This window comes from Coregonus clupeaformis, chromosome 25 (assembly GCF_020615455.1).
Source record: "Coregonus clupeaformis isolate EN_2021a chromosome 25, ASM2061545v1, whole genome shotgun sequence".
NCBI lineage: Eukaryota > Metazoa > Chordata > Actinopteri > Salmoniformes > Salmonidae > Coregonus > Coregonus clupeaformis.
The window spans coordinates 5,432,000-5,450,944 of record NC_059216.1 but is presented as its reverse complement, the minus strand read 5'-3'; the positions used below and the strand labels follow the sequence as shown (position 1 = coordinate 5,450,944).

Sequence of the window (18,945 nt, the reverse complement as noted above, 5' to 3'; positions counted from 1 at the left end):
GCTGTGGGTAAGTCACATAGTCACCATTATCAGCCAGTGCAGCTGCAGAGCAGAACACAGCAGAGCTCTGGGCAAGCAGGGTGCAGTAGTCCGCTCAGCTTATGTCCTGTTCTTCCTCTCCTCTCTCAGGACGAGGTGAGTTGCTGTCTCCTGTTGACGTCCTGTAGTTAGTCAGAATGATACTAAGCCCAGTCACGCTCTATGTTCTGGGTGTGTGTTTGACTCTGCTCTGCATTCAGGCCCCAGTGAGGATGATGGGGTTGGGCAGCATGACTGTGCCCTGTGTGCACTATTTAACATCCATGTTCTTATATAAACACCTGCATAATAAAAGGTGCAAATCTGATATACTGTGATTTTCTCATCATATTGGCCACCATGATTTTAAATGGTTAAACCTAAAGATTGTCATCTTTGTAAGTGCCTTTTAAAATGTGATTCCATTTTAGTGACAGCTTTTTACCTGTAATCTCCTATATTATTTATTAAGGGGACAAGCATTAGAGCTCTGTTTTTTTCATCAATAACTACAGTACGGGTAGGGCTCGGGTATCACTAAATTGATTACTAACATTTTGAAGCTCAGCCATTTGTGTGTGCTGTGTTGCGCTGTACAGTCATATCAGTTTAAGATCATTACATGGTGTCAGAAGTGCTTCAACATCGTCAAATATAAGACCGGAGAGATTATGTCACAGAAAATAATAATGTTACTTGAGTTTTGTCAGAGTTTAGAGTGACAAAAAGTAGCTAACAGCTAACTGCTGTCTCATGTCTCTTCATTGAGCAGAGCAGCCCAAGCGGAGCCGTTGCTATGGATACACAGACTCAGAGCCATCATGAGCAGAGCGCAGGGAGTGATTGACAGAGAGGAGGAGCAGCAAATGGATTTACTAACTGAGGAAGTTATTTCTGCTTTCGGGCAGGGCTGGGCCTTAAATTTGGTAGAAGCAATCGGGCCTGGGTAGGGCCTGAACGTTGCAGGCATGGGTAGGTGTTCGGGCTTAATTAATGCCTGTGCATCGCTCTAACAAGCACATCACCACAGTGAAACGCAGAGCCTTAATACATTGAAATGGTATCTACCATCCTCCATCCTGTGAAGTGATCACAGATCTGACATGACTGGATTGATGAAAGCATTTGAAACCCTTCTGATATCACCTATCCATTCGTGTTGGATCTGTGCACACTTGGAATACTTACAAGGAGTAGAGGAAGGAAGGATGCATTTTCAAAATATTGTAGTCGGGTCTGGGACCATGTAGACAATAGGAGGAAGTAGCTGTTGGCTGACTGAGGTGTTGTGGCTTGGTGTTAGGTGAGCTGCACTTATTCTATCCAACCAGGTGGTGGCGACTGGCGCTGCCTCGTCCCTCCATGCTGCGCCACCACACACCCTCAATCATCGACTGACTGACTGACCTTTGACCCCTAAGGAGGAGCACTCCATTTACGCAGTCAGTGAGAGTGAAGAGACGGGGAGGGCGGCCTATCAGACTTCACCTGCAAGTCACAGCCAGGGAAATAATATGGTTTTCCTGTAACTAGATCTGAGCCTCCTTGCCTCCTATGTTGATTCAGTTTGTTTCTTGAAATTGGAAAGGGGACAGATTTTCACCCCATATCAACAAAGACAATAGAAATAAACATTCTTAGTTTGCTAGGCTGCAGTTCAGAGCCCATGGTCCCAACAAGGCAGTCTTTTTATTCCTAAATGTTGTTTCAGGTAGTTGTTCCAGGCCTGCGTGGATGTCTCCCTCAGTGTGCAAGTCAAGAGATTTGTTGCGGTAGCTCTTTAAGAGCCTCCACAGGAAGTTAGAGGGATGGTGATAGTGACAGCGAGAAAGAGGGAGTAGTGATGAGCCTGGCATGGAGCCTGAAGAAAGGATTAGTGTCCTAATGTTCCATGGCAGAGGGAGGAAGAGGAGGACGAAGAGGATTTTCCAACACTTGGCCAGGTCATGGCAAACCCTTTTCCTTCCTTCCACATCTACTAGGTGGAGTGGAGAATCCCTATATTTCCTCTGTTTACCGGAGTCTTCAAGGTGGAGTGATGCCTACGTTAAGGAAGTGAGCTGGCGAGATGCCTGTTTTAGGACCACCTCTCTGTGCAGTACGGAAGACAGATCGCTGTCTCTGACCTCGTGAGCAGAATTTAAAAAAAGAGGGGAGCAGAAATAGAATGAAGACAGGGACATGGTGAAAGGGGAGTTAGGGGGAACAGCACCGGCCATAGAGCTTCTGCCAGCCCCTCTGTCTGGTGGTTCCTGGCCCCCCCAACGCTACCTCTCCCCCCTACGCCCTCCCCTCAGGGGTAACCTGATCCACAAGTTGTCTCTTTACAGATTTCCAGTCCCACTCGCTCCAAACCAGCAGCACCGGGGAGTGTGCCCACTACAACAAACGACTATTTTTCACACCATCATGATTTGAATATTTTTGCCCCAACAAACTTTTTTTTTGGCTGGTGGACTCTACAGAGGGACTGAAACCTGAGAGTGAGTGTCCGTGATTCTGCTGGGGGTGGGGGAGTGTTATAGTTAAACTGCTAGGGGCCCTCTCTAAGGTTTGGCTGGCTGTGCTGGTATGTCTGTCTGTGGGGCTGAGTGGAGAGTATATAAATGGACTGTGGAGATGGAGTGGTAATGGCAGGGGGACATGGAAAGAGGGTTTGACTGAGCTTTGAAGTGAGATGTAGGATAAGGGTGGAGCTGCCGGTGCAGCAAGCATCTTGCTAAGGAATGCTGGTGTAGAGATGTGTATTACTGTGGATGAGCAGTGCAGTAGCTTCTCTCTTTGCCATACAGCAGCCTTCCTCCTGTTGGCTGTCTGTCTGCCAGAGGATGTTGTGGTAGCCAGGCAGGTGTTACAGCAGGCAGCAGACTGACTGTGTTGTCATGGTCAGTGCCGCTGCTTGCAGGTGATTTCAGAGTTGTGCTTGTTAAGGGCGTAGTGTGGTGGCTATGGCTGGTGGAATGCTTGCAATGTGATTCACCTGAGCACGCTGCTGCTGGCCCTCTAACCTGACCCTGTGTGCCTTTGTGTGGACAGCCCCAGATTACCCACACTGCCTTTGAAATGAGGCACACAGAGAGATACTCTGCTCTCTGCTGAGCAGCAGTGCTACCAAGAGGTGACAGTAGCTTTACAATGCCTGGGATGCTTTCAATGGCCAAAGTTAAAATGACTTATATGATCTCTATCGGCCTTGTTACTATAGTGGAGAGCAAAGTTAGCGTAGGGTGATTATATTTGTCAATGATTGACAGTACATGGCAGTGTAACTCATAATAAGGCTTCTTGAAGCTGCCATATCAGAACACATAGAGATAACAGAAAATAATGTGTCAACTTCTTTCATGGTGTCATTCAATCGTATAGCGTATTGGTTGACTGAATATTGGTTGACTTTTTAAATTCCTTTAAAACAAATTATATAAAAGTCTCAATGTAGAGATGATGGGAACACAAACAGGAAGGGCTCAGGTAGGAATTGAATCCCTGTTGCAAAGCGGGATGTGTGGTCCAGAGTAGGTTGCGTTTCTGCTAGACCAGACTCTGACCAACCATTACCTGGTTTGTTGTCTAATCTACAGCTCAGAGACAATGGAGACTATGTGTGGTTCTCCCTCTGTGTGGCAGTGTTGATGTGATGGTCTGCCTCCCTGTGTATACATACAGTACATATCATACATATCGGCCTTCAGTCTCTGGCACGGTGTTGGCCTGGTCACCTGCTGAGCCCATCTGTTGGAGCCGCTCACTCTCGCCTGCAACCGTAACCCAAGCCAGCCAGCGTGTATAGTGTGGCCGGGGTTTTCCCCTTAGACAAGCAAGCAGCAGACTTTGTGTGAGTGTGTGTGTCGGCTGCTCTGAGGGACATAATTGTTACTCTATACCTACACTCACTTCCTGGATTTCTGTTTCCACTAAAAACGGTGACCACTAAGAATAGTCTGCTACATTCTGAATAAACTCCACGGATGATGTTTTTTTTATTAAGTCCTAAAGCAAAGTACTTGGTTTGAGTCTTAAGACCTGGGCTCGGCAAAGTGTTCATTTGCGTTACTTCCATGTGAATTTCAACTCATTGTGTCTGTTAGCTTTAGCATCACTTGACTGTAACACTGCTGGTCGTTCATTTTCAGGGATGGCCTACCAGTTACAGTACTACGGAGTACTCTGTACAGTACAGTACTGTTGAGGACTCTGTACGGTTACAGTACTGCTGAGGACTCTGTACGGTTACAGTACTACTGAGGACTCTGTACGGTTACAGTACTACTGAGGACTCTGTACGGTTACAGTACTACTGAGGACTCTGTACGGTTACAGTACTACTGAGGACTCTGTACGGTTACAGTACTACTGAGGACTCGCTACAGTACTTAGAAATGTTGCTACTGCCGTTGTGATTGGACTTTCTCTGCCTGCAGGTCTCTGTTTAACCCATCTTTTTCAGTCAGGTAAAAAAGGTGACTGTTGGGCAGGGCAAGGGGACTGAGACACATTGGGCTGAGATGGGTGTGTCAATCATGACTGATGTCATATCACCATGTGGTAGAGCAGCATTGCACAGCAATCCGAGTCTCTGAGCCCACATAGGGCTTTAAGTGATTATGAAATTAACTTTGAACATTTCCTGCGGTGAGCCATTAAACTACTCTCTCTCTGAGAAGCTCAGCTTTCTCCACATTAATTAAGCAGCAGTGTCTTTATTTAGTCTGCCAAGGGAGCTATGATGATGCTCCCATCCCTGTGCTGAGGCTTGTCAGTGTGCTAGACTGAACTATTCTGTGCTGACCTAGTCTGGTGCTGGGCAGGGTGATGTGGTTAGCTGTGCTCTGGGATTGGCATCTGAATTTTAGATGTCATTTTTTAAAGATTTTAAGATAAATGTTAGTGAATCAGGCTAGATTACATGGTGCTGAATGCTGCTCTGGGGGGAAATTGGGATTGAGACCTGCTGAATGCGTCATCTTCAGTGGTGTGAATCTGGGCCCAGTAGCCCAGGGTTGCGCTAGGGTAGTTTGACAGGGATGGGTTGGACTCTCACCTATTTTCCACTACTAAACTATACATACTTTATTACACATTGGAATCCTGGACTTTACTGTGTTGGTGTGTGCCATGGGCTGGGCATGGACATGTACTCAGTATTGTGATAAACTCAGGGATGGGCTGGTATCTCAATGGTACTGGCCAAGACTGTGTGCTCCATGCCATTCTAGGCCGTGCTCCCTGTCATGTGTGGCACTGTTGTGGTCAGCTGAGCTGTGTGCTCACTCCTGGTTGGGCACTGTATGCTTTATTGTTATGGATAGGGCTGTCCTGTTCAGTGCTATTTTTAATGTATTATTTGTATTATTATATATATTTTTAACCCTGCCACCCCTCCCCTGATTGGAATAAACTAACGGACAACAACACTTCTGCTACTTACAGCTATTTTCGCTCACATGTACGGTACATGTAGTTCAATAATTATACATATATTCCTAATTTCCTCTTTCTGCAAGTGTTAGATTTTCACCCACTGCGGCCAATCCTCCATTCATTCTGATCTTAACCCCGACCCTCCGATGTCCACAGATTAACCCAATGGAGGGATGCAATACATCCCTCCATTTTAATGTGATGTCTTACGAGGGTCCTGAACCTCCCTATTTGTAACATTTCTACCGATACTTTACCTAAGAGCTAGGGGTGTAACGATTCGTTTTAACAACGATTCGATTTGTATCACGATTCGTGGTTGTCGATAGGATTCAAGGACGATATTGGTTCATTTAGAACGATACGATCCGAAACGATTCAGTGACTTGAAATCGATTCAGTAACCTTTTAGCCAAAAATTCAACCAGTGTGACTGAAATAAATACCTGGATACTGGACAGTGCAGGTGAAGTTTCCTAGATTCCTGTTTCTTGTAAGGACTGCAATGGTGGCTTGATAATTTCTCGCTCGTCGGCTTCTCCTCTGTCGTCCGCCATGCTATGTTTTGTTGTCTTTGCGCCTTTGCGCTGCTGCTGGCGCGGGCGATGACGCCACGGATAGGCAGACTGAATCGAGTAATGTTTAAAGCCTTTATCATTAAAAGTGCTAAGAAAAAACATCCATATAAAGTCTGACGTGCTTAAATCCAATGGGTTATTTCCTAGTATCGATACAATCGATTTATTACATTTTAAAACGATGTTAGATTGATATATGTTGTCCAAAAGGCCAACTCGCCGAGCACAGATCGATGTAGTTGGATCATAGGAATATAAATCGATACATCGATGTAGTAGATGGATCGTTACACCCCTACTAAGAGCGTATTGATATTTCCCATTGACTGATCGTGGTTTTTCAGATCCCCTAACAATACAATTTGCAGGTCCATCTGAACCCTGATATTATGACATAACAACCACTCCTGGACCTGACTCCAAAAGCGAGCCACCGATGAACAGTACCAGAAAAGATGATCTAGTGAGTCTGTTTCCTCATGGCAGAGTCTGCACAAAGCTGACTGTTCAATGCCCCATATATTGAGCATTATTTTTGTAGCAAGTTATTGTATCTAATAGCTTAAATTGAAACGAACAGATTGATATCGATTGTTGTTTTATATATCAGTTTATAGACCTGATGCCAAGGTATTGGGACATCAGAGACCTGTTTCCCAACGGACTTGAATCTTATGTGGCATTGCTGTCAAACCTTTTGACTTAGATTTATACTAATCATTTTAAGCTATTTGTTTTTTAATGGGTGGCAGACAGACTTATTATTTCATTTCTTCTTTACGTTAATTGCCTCTTCCAATTTTGTTGCAGAGCAGTAATGAGTTGGTTATACTTTTGTATTAAGCATACACCTCCATACACTGTTGCTTTTGTGACAATTTTACTGTCCTTGTTTACAATGTCCTTCATAAATATTATAGCCATATTATTTGCTGTAATATTTGAGCTGCCTTTTCTGGATGATGAAATTGAAATTGTAGCCAACTCTGTATGGCTTCATTTAAAAAGGAGGATACTTTAAACAGGGATCCTTTGTCAATACACCGAAAATGTGCGGTTTTAATCTGCAAAAAGGCAAAGAGCCTACTCTTAAACAGGATGGGCCTCTCTTAGTAGCCTGCTGGAAAACCAGTTTGGATTAATATATAATATTGGTATAATGGAGGCTTTAAGAAAGGTTTAATGCCTTAATATTTAATAGTTTTAACCCTCCAAACCCATGTTCGTTATATACAGTGCATTTGGAAAGTATTCAGACCCCTTGACTTTTTCATCATTTTGTTACGTTACAGCCTTATTCTAAAATTGATTAAAATGTTTTTTTCCCTCATCAATCTACACACAATACCCCATAATGAAAAAGCAAAAACATGTTTTTAGAAAGTTAGCTAAAACATTAAACTGAAATATCACATTTACATAAGTATTCAGACCCTTTACTCAGTGCTTTGTTGAAGCACCTTTGGCAGCGATTACAGCCTTGAGTCTTCTTGGGTATGACGCTACAAGCTTGGTACAGCTGTATTTGTGGAGTTTCTCCCATTCTTCTCTGCAGATCCTCTCAAGCTCTGTCAGGTTGGATGGAGAGCGTCGCTGCACAGCTATTTTCAGGTTACTCCAGAGATGTTTGATCGGGTTCAAGTCCGGGCTCTGGCTGGGCCACTCAAGGACATTCGGAGACTTGTCCCGAAGCTACTCCTGTGTTGTCTTGGCTGTGTGCTTAGGGTCGTTGTCCTGTTGGAAGGTGAACCTTCGCCCCTGTCTGAGGTCCTGAGTGCTCTGGAGCAGGTTTTCATCAAGGATACTTTGCTCCGTTCATCTTTCCCACGATCCTGACTGGTCTCCCAGTCCCTGCCGCTGAAAAACATCCCCACAGCATGATGCTGCCACCACCATGCTTCACCGTAGGGATGGTGCCAGGTTTCCTCCAGACGTGATGCTTGACATTCAGGCCAAAGAGTTCAATCTTGGTTTCATTAGACCAGAGAATCTTGTTTCTCATGATCTGAGAGTCCTTTAGGTGCCGTTTGGCAAACTCCAAGCGGGCTGTCATGTGCCTTTTACTGCAGAGTGCTGCAGAGAGAGTTGTCCTTCTGGATGGTTCTCCCATCCCCACAGAGGAACTCTGTCAGAGTGGTGACCATAGGGTTCTTGGTCACCTCCCTGACCAAGGCCCTTCTCCCCCGATTGCTCAGTTTGGCCAGGCGGCCAGTTCTAGGAATAGTCTTGGTGGTTCAGAACTTCTTCCATTTAAGAATGATGGAGGCCACTGTGTTCTTGGGGACCTTCAATGCTGCAGATATTTTTTGGTACCCTTCCCCAGATCTGTGCCTCGACACAATCCTGTCTCAGAGCTCTACGGACCATTCCTTCGACCTCATGGCTTGGTTTTTGCTCTGACGTGCGCTTTCAACTGTGGGACCTTGTATAGACAGGTGTGTGCCTTTCCAAATCATGTCCAATCAATTGAATTTACCACAGGAGGACTCCAATCAATTTGTAGAAATATCTCAAGGATGGTCAATGGAAACAGGATGCACCTGTGCTCAATTTCGAGTCTCATAGCAAAGGGTTTGAATACTTATTTAAATAAGGTATTTCAGTTTTTTATTTTTAATACACTTGCAAAAAATTCTAAAAACCTATTTTCGCTTTGTAATTATGGGGTATCATGTGTACATTGATGATTTTTTATTTAACCAATTTTAGAATAAGGATGTAATGTATAAACATTTGGATAAAGGGAAGGGGTCTGAATACTTTCCAAATGCACTGCAAATATGCCTTTCAACTTTATCTGGTTTGCCATTCCAAATATTATTTTCTTGCATGATTTCAGAAAGGATTCTATTGGATTCGGTAGAGCAATGAATAATTATCTAAAGATATCGCAGTTAACATATTGAATCAGGGTAATTTTCTTGTAGATGGACAGGTGTTTCTCTCTCCATGGTTTCAAGATCCTATCTACTTTGCTAAGTTTTCTATCGAAGTTAATAGCTGCAAGATCGCTGAAGTTTTCCGGATATGTGTTCAGTGCTGTTGTGTGTAGTGTACTACGTCAGGGCTGTGCTTGCTAGCCTCTATTCCAGGAGGCTTTCTCGCATCAACTGATGAATAAGACTTGGAATAATGACATCACAAGAGCGTTTGTGTGAGGTTCTGTGCCGTGTGCTGGGCCCGGCCGGGCTCTCCTTCTCCCTGGAGGGATTACTCTCTCCTGTGTGATTATCTGCTCTATTAATAGCGTCCTTTAAGGCCATTCACATGAAACTCCTCTCCTATATATCCAGGGGCTGGATGGAGGAAGGCCATCACAGGCTGTACTGGTCCACTAATTATATTAACCAACCAGGAACGGGACAGGCACCAGCAGCAGCCACAGACTTTTACGTAGACCCCTCCACTCTGAGAGACACACACACACATGGTGGGGCAGGCCGAACAGGAGAGGCATTGTACTATACTAACCACACACTCACCCTGACGGTCCTAGCTATCTGTGATTTAAACAGGGATAGGTATTGGAACAAGAGCATTAGGCCTGAGGAGAATGTCGGATTCTCTTGGAAATTTCAAAAGGGGACAAAATATTGTTCCGGGGAGGGTCCCCCATCAGACCAACAACTCTCCCAACAAATCACAAGTTTGGGTAGGCGGGGCTTAAAATATTGGCAGGAATTGTGCTCATGTCTAGCTAAGGCAACAAGCGTATATGGCAGTAACGTCACCGGTGACACGCGTCCCGTTTTCGACTCGTACTCTGTCCCAACTGACGCCGGAACTTCTACAGACGTGTAAGCTGGTGTATTGGTACATTGTCAGAGGCAACCCGTCTGTCAAGAGAGACTAGAGAGTCCGAGTCAGACGCGTGTTTGGATGTGTAGAGCTGGGCGATATGGACAAATATCCATATCAAGATAAATTGCCTGAATTGATGCCCTAATGATAAGTTTATAACATTAATGTGCATCTTTTTTTATTTTTTATTGTCCTTTTAAATGCTCAAAGCAGCAGTTTTTATTTCAATGTCAAATCATTTCTGGCTAACAGTTAAGTACCTTACTGTAATAGATTTCCATTAAAATGGGCAAAAATAGCTTTTTACTTAAATTATTTCTCAAGCAAGTATTTTGCTAGGACTGTCCGGGAGTGGGAGGGGGAAACTGAAAACTGGCTGTTATTGGCAGAGAGGTTTGGAACTCTCTTTGTTATTGGTCTATTAGCAATTTTACCGCATGGTGATGTTACTGTGGAAAGCCGACACTCCCACCCATGCAAACCTGCTGATTTTAGACAGTCCTGTGTAGATCACCAATTTGTAAGTCGCTCTGGATAAGAGCGTCTGCTAAATGATGTAAATTTGTATTTTCAACGAGCAGCTCTCAGGAAATAACACTGATAAAAAAAAGTCTGACTTTTGCGGTGTATTTAAAAAAAAAAATATATATATATATATATATATATATATATATATTTTTAGGGGGTAGATCAGCTTTAATATTGCAGATAGATTGTAACTTCCAACAATGTAATTGTCTGCATCACTTCCAATCCCCAACATATATATTTATACATATATATATATATATATATATATATATATATATATATATATATATACACACACAGTGGGGAGAACAAGTATTTGATACACTGCCGATTTTGCAGGTTTTCCTACTTACGAAGCATGTAGAGGTCTGTAATTTTTATCATAGGTACACTTCAACTGTGAGAGACGGAATCTAAAACAAAAATCCAGAAAATCACATTGTATGATTTTTAAGTAATTAATTTGCATTTTATTGCATGACATAAGTATTTGATACATCAGAAAAGCAGAACTTAATATTTGGTACAGAAACCTTTGTTTGCAATTACAGAGATCATACGTTTCCTGTAGGTCTTGACCAGGTTTGCACACACTGCAGCAGGGATTTTGGCCCACTCCTCCATACAGACCTTCTCCAGATCCTTCAGGTTTCGGGGCTGTCGATGGGCAATACGGACTTTCAGCTCCCTCCAAAGATTTTCTATTGGGTTCAGGTCTGGAGACTGGCTAGGCCACTCCAGGACCTTGAGATGCTTCTTACGGAGCCACTCCTTAGTTGCCCTGGCTGTGTGTTTCGGGTCGTTGTCATGCTGGAAGACCCAGCCACGACCCATGTTTCCACCTCCATGCTTCACGGTTGGGATGGTGTTCTTGGGGTTGTACTCATCCTTCTTCTTCCTCCAAACATGGCGAGTGGAGTTTAGACCAAAAAGCTCTATTTTTGTCTCATCAGACCACATGACCTTCTCCCATTCCTCCTCTGGATCATCCAGATGGTCATTGGCAAACTTCAGACAGGCCTGGACATGCACTGGCTTGAGCAGGGGGACCTTGCATGCGCTGCAGGATTTTAATCCATGACGGCGTAGTGTGTTACTAATGGTTTTCTTTGAGACTGGTCCCAGCTCTCTTCAGGTCATTGACCAGGTCCTGCCGTGTAGTTCTGGGCTGATCCCTCACCGTTCTCATGATCATTGATGCCCCACGAGGTGAGATCTTGCATGGAGCCCCAGACCGAGGGTGATTGACCGTCATCTTCAACTTCTTCCATTTTCTAATAATTGCGCCAGCAGTTGTTGCCTTCTCACCAAGCTGCTTGCCTATTGTCCTGTAGACCATCCCAGCCTTGTGCAGGTCTACAATTTTATCCCATGTCCTTACACAGCTCTCTGGTCTTTGCCATTGTGGAGAGGTTGGAGTCTGTTTGATTGAGTGTGTGGACAGGTGTCTTTTATACAGGTAACGAGTTCAAACAGGTGCAGTTAATACAGGTAATGAGTGGAGAACAGGAGGGCTTCTTAAAGAAAAACTAACAGGTCTGTGAGAGCCGGAATTCTTACTGGTTGGTAGGTGATCAAATACTTATGTCATGCAATAAAATGCAAATTAATTACTTAAAAATCATACAATGTGATTTTCTGGATTTTTGTTTTAGATTCCGTCTCTCACAGTTGAAGTGTACCTATGATAAAAATTACAGACCTCTACATGCTTTGTAAGTAGGAAAACCTGCAAAATCGGTAGTGTATCACATACTTGTTCTCCCCACTGTATATATCTCACAAAAGTGAGTACACCCCTCACATTTTGTAAATATTTGAGTATATATTTTCATGTGACAACACTGAAGAAATGACACTTTGCTACAATGTAAAGTAGTGAGTGTACAGCTTGTATAACAGTGTACATTTGCTGTCCCCTCAAAATAACTCAACACACAGCTATTAATGTCTAAACTGCTGGTAACAGAAGTGAGTACACCCCTAAGTGAAAATGTCCAAATTGGGGGGTGTACTCACTTTAGTGAGATACTGTACATACATACATACATACATACATACAGTGAGGGGGAAAAAGTATTTGATCCCCTGCTGATTTTGTATATTTGCCCACTGACAAAGACATGATCAGTCTATAATTGTAATGGTAGGTTTATTTGAACAGTGAGAGACAGAATAACAACAAAAAAATCCAGAAAAACACATGTCAAAAATGTTAGAAATTGATTTGCATTATAATGAGGGAAATAAGTATTTGACCCCTCTGCAAAACATTAATTAGTACTTGGTGGCAAAACCCTTGTCGGCAATCACAGAGGTCAGACGTTTCTTGTAGTTGGCCACCAGGTTTGCACACATCTCAGGAGGGATTTTGTTCCACTCCTCTTTGCAGATCTTCTCCAAGTCATTAAGGTATCGAGGCTGACGTTTGGCAACTCGAACCTTCAGCTCCCTCCACAGATTTTCTATGGGATTAAGGTCTGGAGACTGGCTAGGCCACTTCAGGACCTTAACGTGCTTCTTCTTGAGCCACTCCTTTGTTGCCTTGGCCGTGTGTTTTGGGTCATTGTCATGCTGGAATACCCATCCACGACCCATTTCCAATGCCCTGGCTGAGGGAAGGAGGTTCTCACCCAAGATTTGACGGTACATGGCCCCGTTCATCGTCCCTTTGATGCGGTGAAGTTGTCCTGTCCCCTTAGCAGAAAAACACCCCCAAAGCATAATGTTTCCACCTCCATGTTTGACGGTGGGGATTGTGTTCTTGGGGTCATAGGCAGCATTCCTCCTCCTCCAAACACGGCGAGTTGAGTTGATGCCAAAGAGCTCCATTTTGGTCTCATCTGACCACAACACTTTCACCCAGTTCTCCTCTGAATCATTCAGATGTTCATTGGCAAACTTCAGACAACCCTGTATATGTGCTTTCTTGAGCAGGGGGACCTTGCGGGCGCTGCAGGATTTCAGTCCTTCACGGCCTAGTGTGTTACCAATTGTTTTCACATTTTACATTTACATTTTAGTCATTTAGCAGACGCTCTTATCCAGAGCAACTTACAGTTAGTGGATGCATACAGTGGGGAAAAAAAGTTTTTAGTCAGCCACCAATTGTGCAAGTTCTCCCACTTAAAAAGATGAGAGAGGCCTGTAATTTTCATAATAGGTACACGTCAACTATGACAGACAAAATGAGAAAGAAGAATCCAGAAAATCACATTGTAGGATTTTTAATGAATTTATTTGCAAATTATGGTGGAAAATAAGTATTTGGTCAATAACAAAAGTTTCTCAATACTTTGTTATATACCCTTTGTTGGCAATGACACAGGTCAAACGTTTTCTGTAAGTCTTCACAAGGTTTTCACACACTGTTGCTGGTATTTTGGCCCATTCCTCCATGCAGATCTCCTCTAGAGCAGTGATGTTTTGGGGCTGTCGCTGGGCAACACGGACTTTCAACTCCTCCAAAGATTTTCTATGGGGTTGAGATCTGGAGACTGGCTAGGCCACTCCAGGACCTTGAAATGCTTCTTACGAAGCCACTCCTTCGTTGCCCGGGTGGTGTGTTTGGGATCATTGTCATGCTGAAAGACCCAGCCATGTTTCATCTTCAATGCCCTTGCTGATGGAAGGAGGTTTTCACTCAAAATCTCACTATACATGGCCCCATTCATTCTTTCCTTTACACGGATAAGTCGTCCTGGTCCCTTTGCAGAAAAACAGCCCCAAAGCATGATGTTTCCACCCCCATGCTTCACAGTAGGTATGGTGTTCTTTGGATGCAACTCAGCATTCTTTGTCCTCCAAACACGACGAGTTGAGTTTTTACCAAAAAGTTCAATTTTTGTTTCATCTGACCATATGACATTCTCCCAATCCTCTTCTGGATCATCCAAATGCACTCTAGCAAACTTCAGACGGGCCTGGACATGTACTGGCTTAAGCATGGGGACACGTCTGGCACTGCAGGATTTGAGTCCCTGGCGGCGTAGTGTGTTACTGATGGTAGGCTTTGTTACTTTGGTCCCAGCTCTCTGCAGGTCATTCACTAGGTCCCCCCGTGTGGTTCTGGGATTTTTGCTCACTGTTCTTGTGATCATTTTGACCCCACGGGGTGAGATCTTGCGTGGAGCCCCAGATCGAGGGAGATTATCAGTGGTCTTGTATGTCTTCCATTTCCTAATAATTGCTCCCACAGTTGATTTCTTCAAACCAAGCTGCTTACCTATTGCAGATTCAGTCTTCCCAGCCTGGAAGACTGAATCTGGTGTCCTTTGACAGCTCTTTGGTCTTGGCCATAGTGGAGTTTGGAGTGTGACTGTTTGAGGTTGTGGACAGGTGTCTTTTATACTGATAACAAGTTCAAACAGGTGCCATTAATACAGGTAACGAGTGGAGGACAGAGGAGCCTCTTAAAGAAGAAGTTACAGGTCTGTGAGAGCCAGAAATCTCGCTTGTTTGTAGGTGACCAAATAGTTATTTTCCACCATAATTTGCAAATAAATTCATAAAAAATCCTACAATGTGATTTTCTGGAGAGAAAAAAATCTCAATTTGTCTGTCATAGTTGACGTGTACCTATGATGACAATTACAGGCCTCTCTCATCTTTTTAAGTGGGAGAACTTGCACAATTGGTGGCTGACTAAATACTTTTTTTCCCCACTGTACATAATTTTTATTTTTTTTCATACATTGATATACACTACCGGTCAAAAGTTTTAGAACACCTACTCATTCAAGGGTTTTTCTTTATTTTTACTATTTTCTACATTGTAGATTAATAGTGAAGACATCAAAACTATGAAATAACACATATGGAATCATGTAGTAACCAAAAAAGTGTTAAACAAATCAAAATATAATTTATATTTGAGATTCTTCAAAGTAGCCACCCTTTGCCTTGATGACAGCTTTGCACACTCTTGGCATTCTCTCAACCAGCTTCATGAGGTTTTCACCTGGAATGCTATTTGAAGAATCTCAAATATAAAATATATCTTGATTTGTTTAACACTTTTTTTGGTTACTACATGATTCCATATGTGTTATTTCATAGTTTTGTTATGTTCACTATTATTCTACAATGTACAAAATAGTAAAATTAAAGAAAAACCCTTGAATGAGTAGGTGTTCTAAAACTTTTGACCGGTAGTGTATATACACATCCTTTTTTAAAATATATTTTCCTTTATAACTTTCCAACACCACCACCCCTCCCCTAATGGGAGTAAACTAGTGAACAACAACGCTTAGGCCTCTACTTCCAGCTTATACATACTATATACATTTTATGGACACAGTCAATTTTACAATAGTTCTATTTTTGATCTCTGATTTCTGAACTTCCTATACCCTCAACCTATCATTTTCATGATGTCCATCCGGTTTGCTTCTATGTGCCATATCTTTCAAACTGCTCTTTCACAAAAGTTCTCAACCTGTAACCTATATACTTATTATGGACACAGTATGTTTAACATTAGTTATCTTGTTGTTACTAAGATTTAATCGTACTACACCAGCTCTGACGCTCGTCGGATGTGGCAGGGCTTGAAAACTATTACAGACTACAAAGGGAAGCACAGCCGCGAGCTGCCCAGTGACACAAGCCTACCAGACGAGCTAAACCACTTCTATGCTCGCTTCGAGGCAAGCAACACTGAAGCATGCATGAGAGCACCAGCTGTTCCGGATGACTATGTGATCACGCTCTCCGTAGCCGATGTGAGTAAGACTTTTAAGCAGGTCATTCACAAGGCCGCAGGGCCAGATGGATTACCAGGACGTGTACTCCGAGCATGCGCTGACCAATACTTATTTCCCTCATTAAAATGCAAATCAATTTATAACATTTTTGACATGCGTTTTTTCTGGATTTTGTTGTTGTTATTCTGTCTCTCACTGTTCAAATAAACCTACCATTAAAATTATAGACTGATAATTTCTTTGTCAGTGGGCAAACGTACAAAATCAGCAGGGGATCAAATACTTTTTTCCCTCACTGTACCTTTCCATAGTAGCAAGATCTTATCTGTTTTTGCTAACTTTCTATTAACATTTATTGAAGTGAGATCATTTATTTATTTTGGGATATGTATACCGAGTATATCCACATCACCATCGGACCATTTTATTGGTAAACTACACGGTCATGTAATTTATTTATATATTTTTGTGATCCAATATGTAATATAGTACATTTATCATAACATATTTTTATATCAATGTCAAATCATTTCTGGCTAACAGTTAAGTACCTTACTGTAATAGATTTCCATTAAAATGGGCAAAAATAGCTTTTTGCAAAAATTATTTTTCAAGCAAGTATTTTGCTAGGACTGTCCGGGAGTGGGAGGGGGAAACTGAAAACTGGCTGTTATTGGCAGAGAGGTTTGGAACTCTCTTTGTTATTGGTCTATTAACCATTTTACCGCATGGTGATGTTACTGTGGAAAGCCGACACTCCCATCCATGCAAACCTGCTGATTTTAGACAGTCCTGTGTAGATTTGTATTTTCAACCAGCAACTCTCAGGAAATAATACTGATAAAAAAAGTCTTGACTTTTACAGTGTTCTGTGACCCTGGCCTCTCCTGTGCTCTGTCTTACCCATGCTGCCTGACTGGCTGGCTGAAATATTGCTCTGTGTAATGTCATGTTGACAGATGCTTGGCTGAGGAAGACAGGGTAGATAGTTAGTGTCTTAGCGATGGTCTGTGATGAGGTCACTTTTTTAATAATACTGTCTGTGTGTTTTATACCACCTGTTTCAACTGCAGGAACAGACTCTAATGCACTATGTAGGAGACTCACAAGACTAGACTACCTAGATATAAGTACAAGTACATATAGCCTCGATTGAAGCTCTTGGGCAAACTGGTCTCTGATGGAAAGCTCTTACATTATTACATTTTTATTGATCAGTTTCCCAATCTCTGGGACAAATGCCCATTCCTCTGGTTTGTATGTTCTTTGTTCTCCTACCTGTGCTACACTGTTTACTGTGGATGCCACTCTTATACATGTTGACTAGAGCCACATTCTGCAATAATGAGTGACCTGTAAGGTCAAATGGCGCGTGCATGCGTGTGGGCACAGAGATAATCAAATCAAATTTTATTTGTCACATGCTTCGTAAACAACAGTTGTGGACTAACAGTGAAATGCTTACTTACGATACTGGTCCATTGCCTTTATAGCAGCTTATGTCTTACATAATGGAAGACTGAGTTAGTTCGATTGGTACATCAGGGCTGCATTCAGCATTAGAGTGAGACTGAACTTTAGCAATGTGTTCCCCACAGGAACTGCTCTGAACTCTCTGTAACCCTCCATCTACTGTGAACCCTGGACAGAAACGCCAGGGGTTTGCATGTAAATAACTTAGCTGAAATGTTGGGCTTACAACTGTCCATTCCATTTATGAATAAATACTGATGGTTTATGTACAACTTCGACTTCTTGTATACAGTGTTTAGTTGCTGTGTGGTGTAACAAATGATCAATTAAAGGCCTTTTTAAAAGTCACATCTTCTCCTTTCTCTCTCCCTCATCCTTTCTCATTCATTCTCTCGCTCTCCATCTCTACTCCAGCTTTCTTTTGTTATTGGTGTCAGGGCTCTGTTCAGATTTCTTTTCATGTGATTGCTCTGTTTTTGCAATGTTGTCCTCTTCACATCTCTTTCTCTCCCTGTGTGTGTGTAGACGTGCCGGCGCCGGAGCAGCCGGAGCTGTTCCTGAAGAAGCTGCAGCAGTGCTGTACTGTGTTTGATTTCATGGACACGCTGTCTGACCTGAAGATGAAGGAGTACAAGCGCTCCACGCTCAACGAGCTGGTGGACTATGTCACCGTCAGCAGGGGCTACCTGACAGAACAGGCTTACCCGGAGGTTGTCAAAATGGTGAGGCTACAACACACTAAACAGAACACGCACTCATGTCATAAATATACTCGCTTCCAGACTATTTAAGTTTGTATTTATCATATTTAGTTGACATCAACAATGAACCTTAATCAACATTTCTGTTTCACATCCATGTTGAAGTGCCTGAGTTGCCTATAAAGCTGATTTTCATATTACTCACTCCACTCACATGTCCACTGCCTTAATCTCCAGTGAAGTCAGTTGATTGTCTATTGTTTTCTGTCCTGTCTCCCAGGTGTCTTACAACATATTCCGGACCCTTCCGCCCAGTGACAGTAATGAGTTTGACCCAGAGGAGGATGAACCCACACTGGAGGCCTCATGGCCACACTTACAGGTAACACTGACGCTACAATTGATGGGTGTTTGTGTGCGTATGTATCAGTTTGTGTGTGTGTACTGCCTTCTATTGGAGACTGAGTCCCTTGTGTAGTATGGTTAAGATATGGCTACAGGTCTAGTGTCAGGTGCTCTGTCTCTCACCCCCTTTTCTGTGTACCTGCTGCTCTGCCTCCCAGGACTCCTTTAGAAATGAGATGAATATCTCAAGGAGATTCTTCCTGGTAAAACTTTTAATTTAATTTATCTTTTATAAAATAGCCAAATTCACTTGACCACATTTTTTATATTTACCCGCCCAGTCATAAGCCCCCCTCCCCCTGGCCTTGT

The 18,945-nt window shown here is 42.8% G+C and overlaps 1 protein-coding gene across 3 annotated transcripts in view; it reads left to right on the top strand.

Moving 5' to 3' along the window:
* Positions 1–18,945, top strand: part of ppp2r5eb (protein phosphatase 2, regulatory subunit B', epsilon) — a 41,581-nt gene that overhangs the window by 10,912 nt on the left and 11,724 nt on the right. The window contains exons 1-3 of one of the 3 annotated variants that reach the window (XM_041847786.2): positions 87–135; positions 18,056–18,252; positions 18,512–18,613. In XM_041847786.2, coding sequence (XP_041703720.1) covers positions 102–135; positions 18,056–18,252; positions 18,512–18,613 — 333 coding nt within the window. In that variant the 5' untranslated portion in view covers positions 87–101. Of the gene's footprint in view, positions 1–86; positions 136–2,271; positions 2,502–18,055; positions 18,253–18,511; positions 18,614–18,945 lie in introns of those variants that run through there. The other 2 variants (XM_041847787.2, XM_041847785.2) reach the window with 2 other exon arrangements.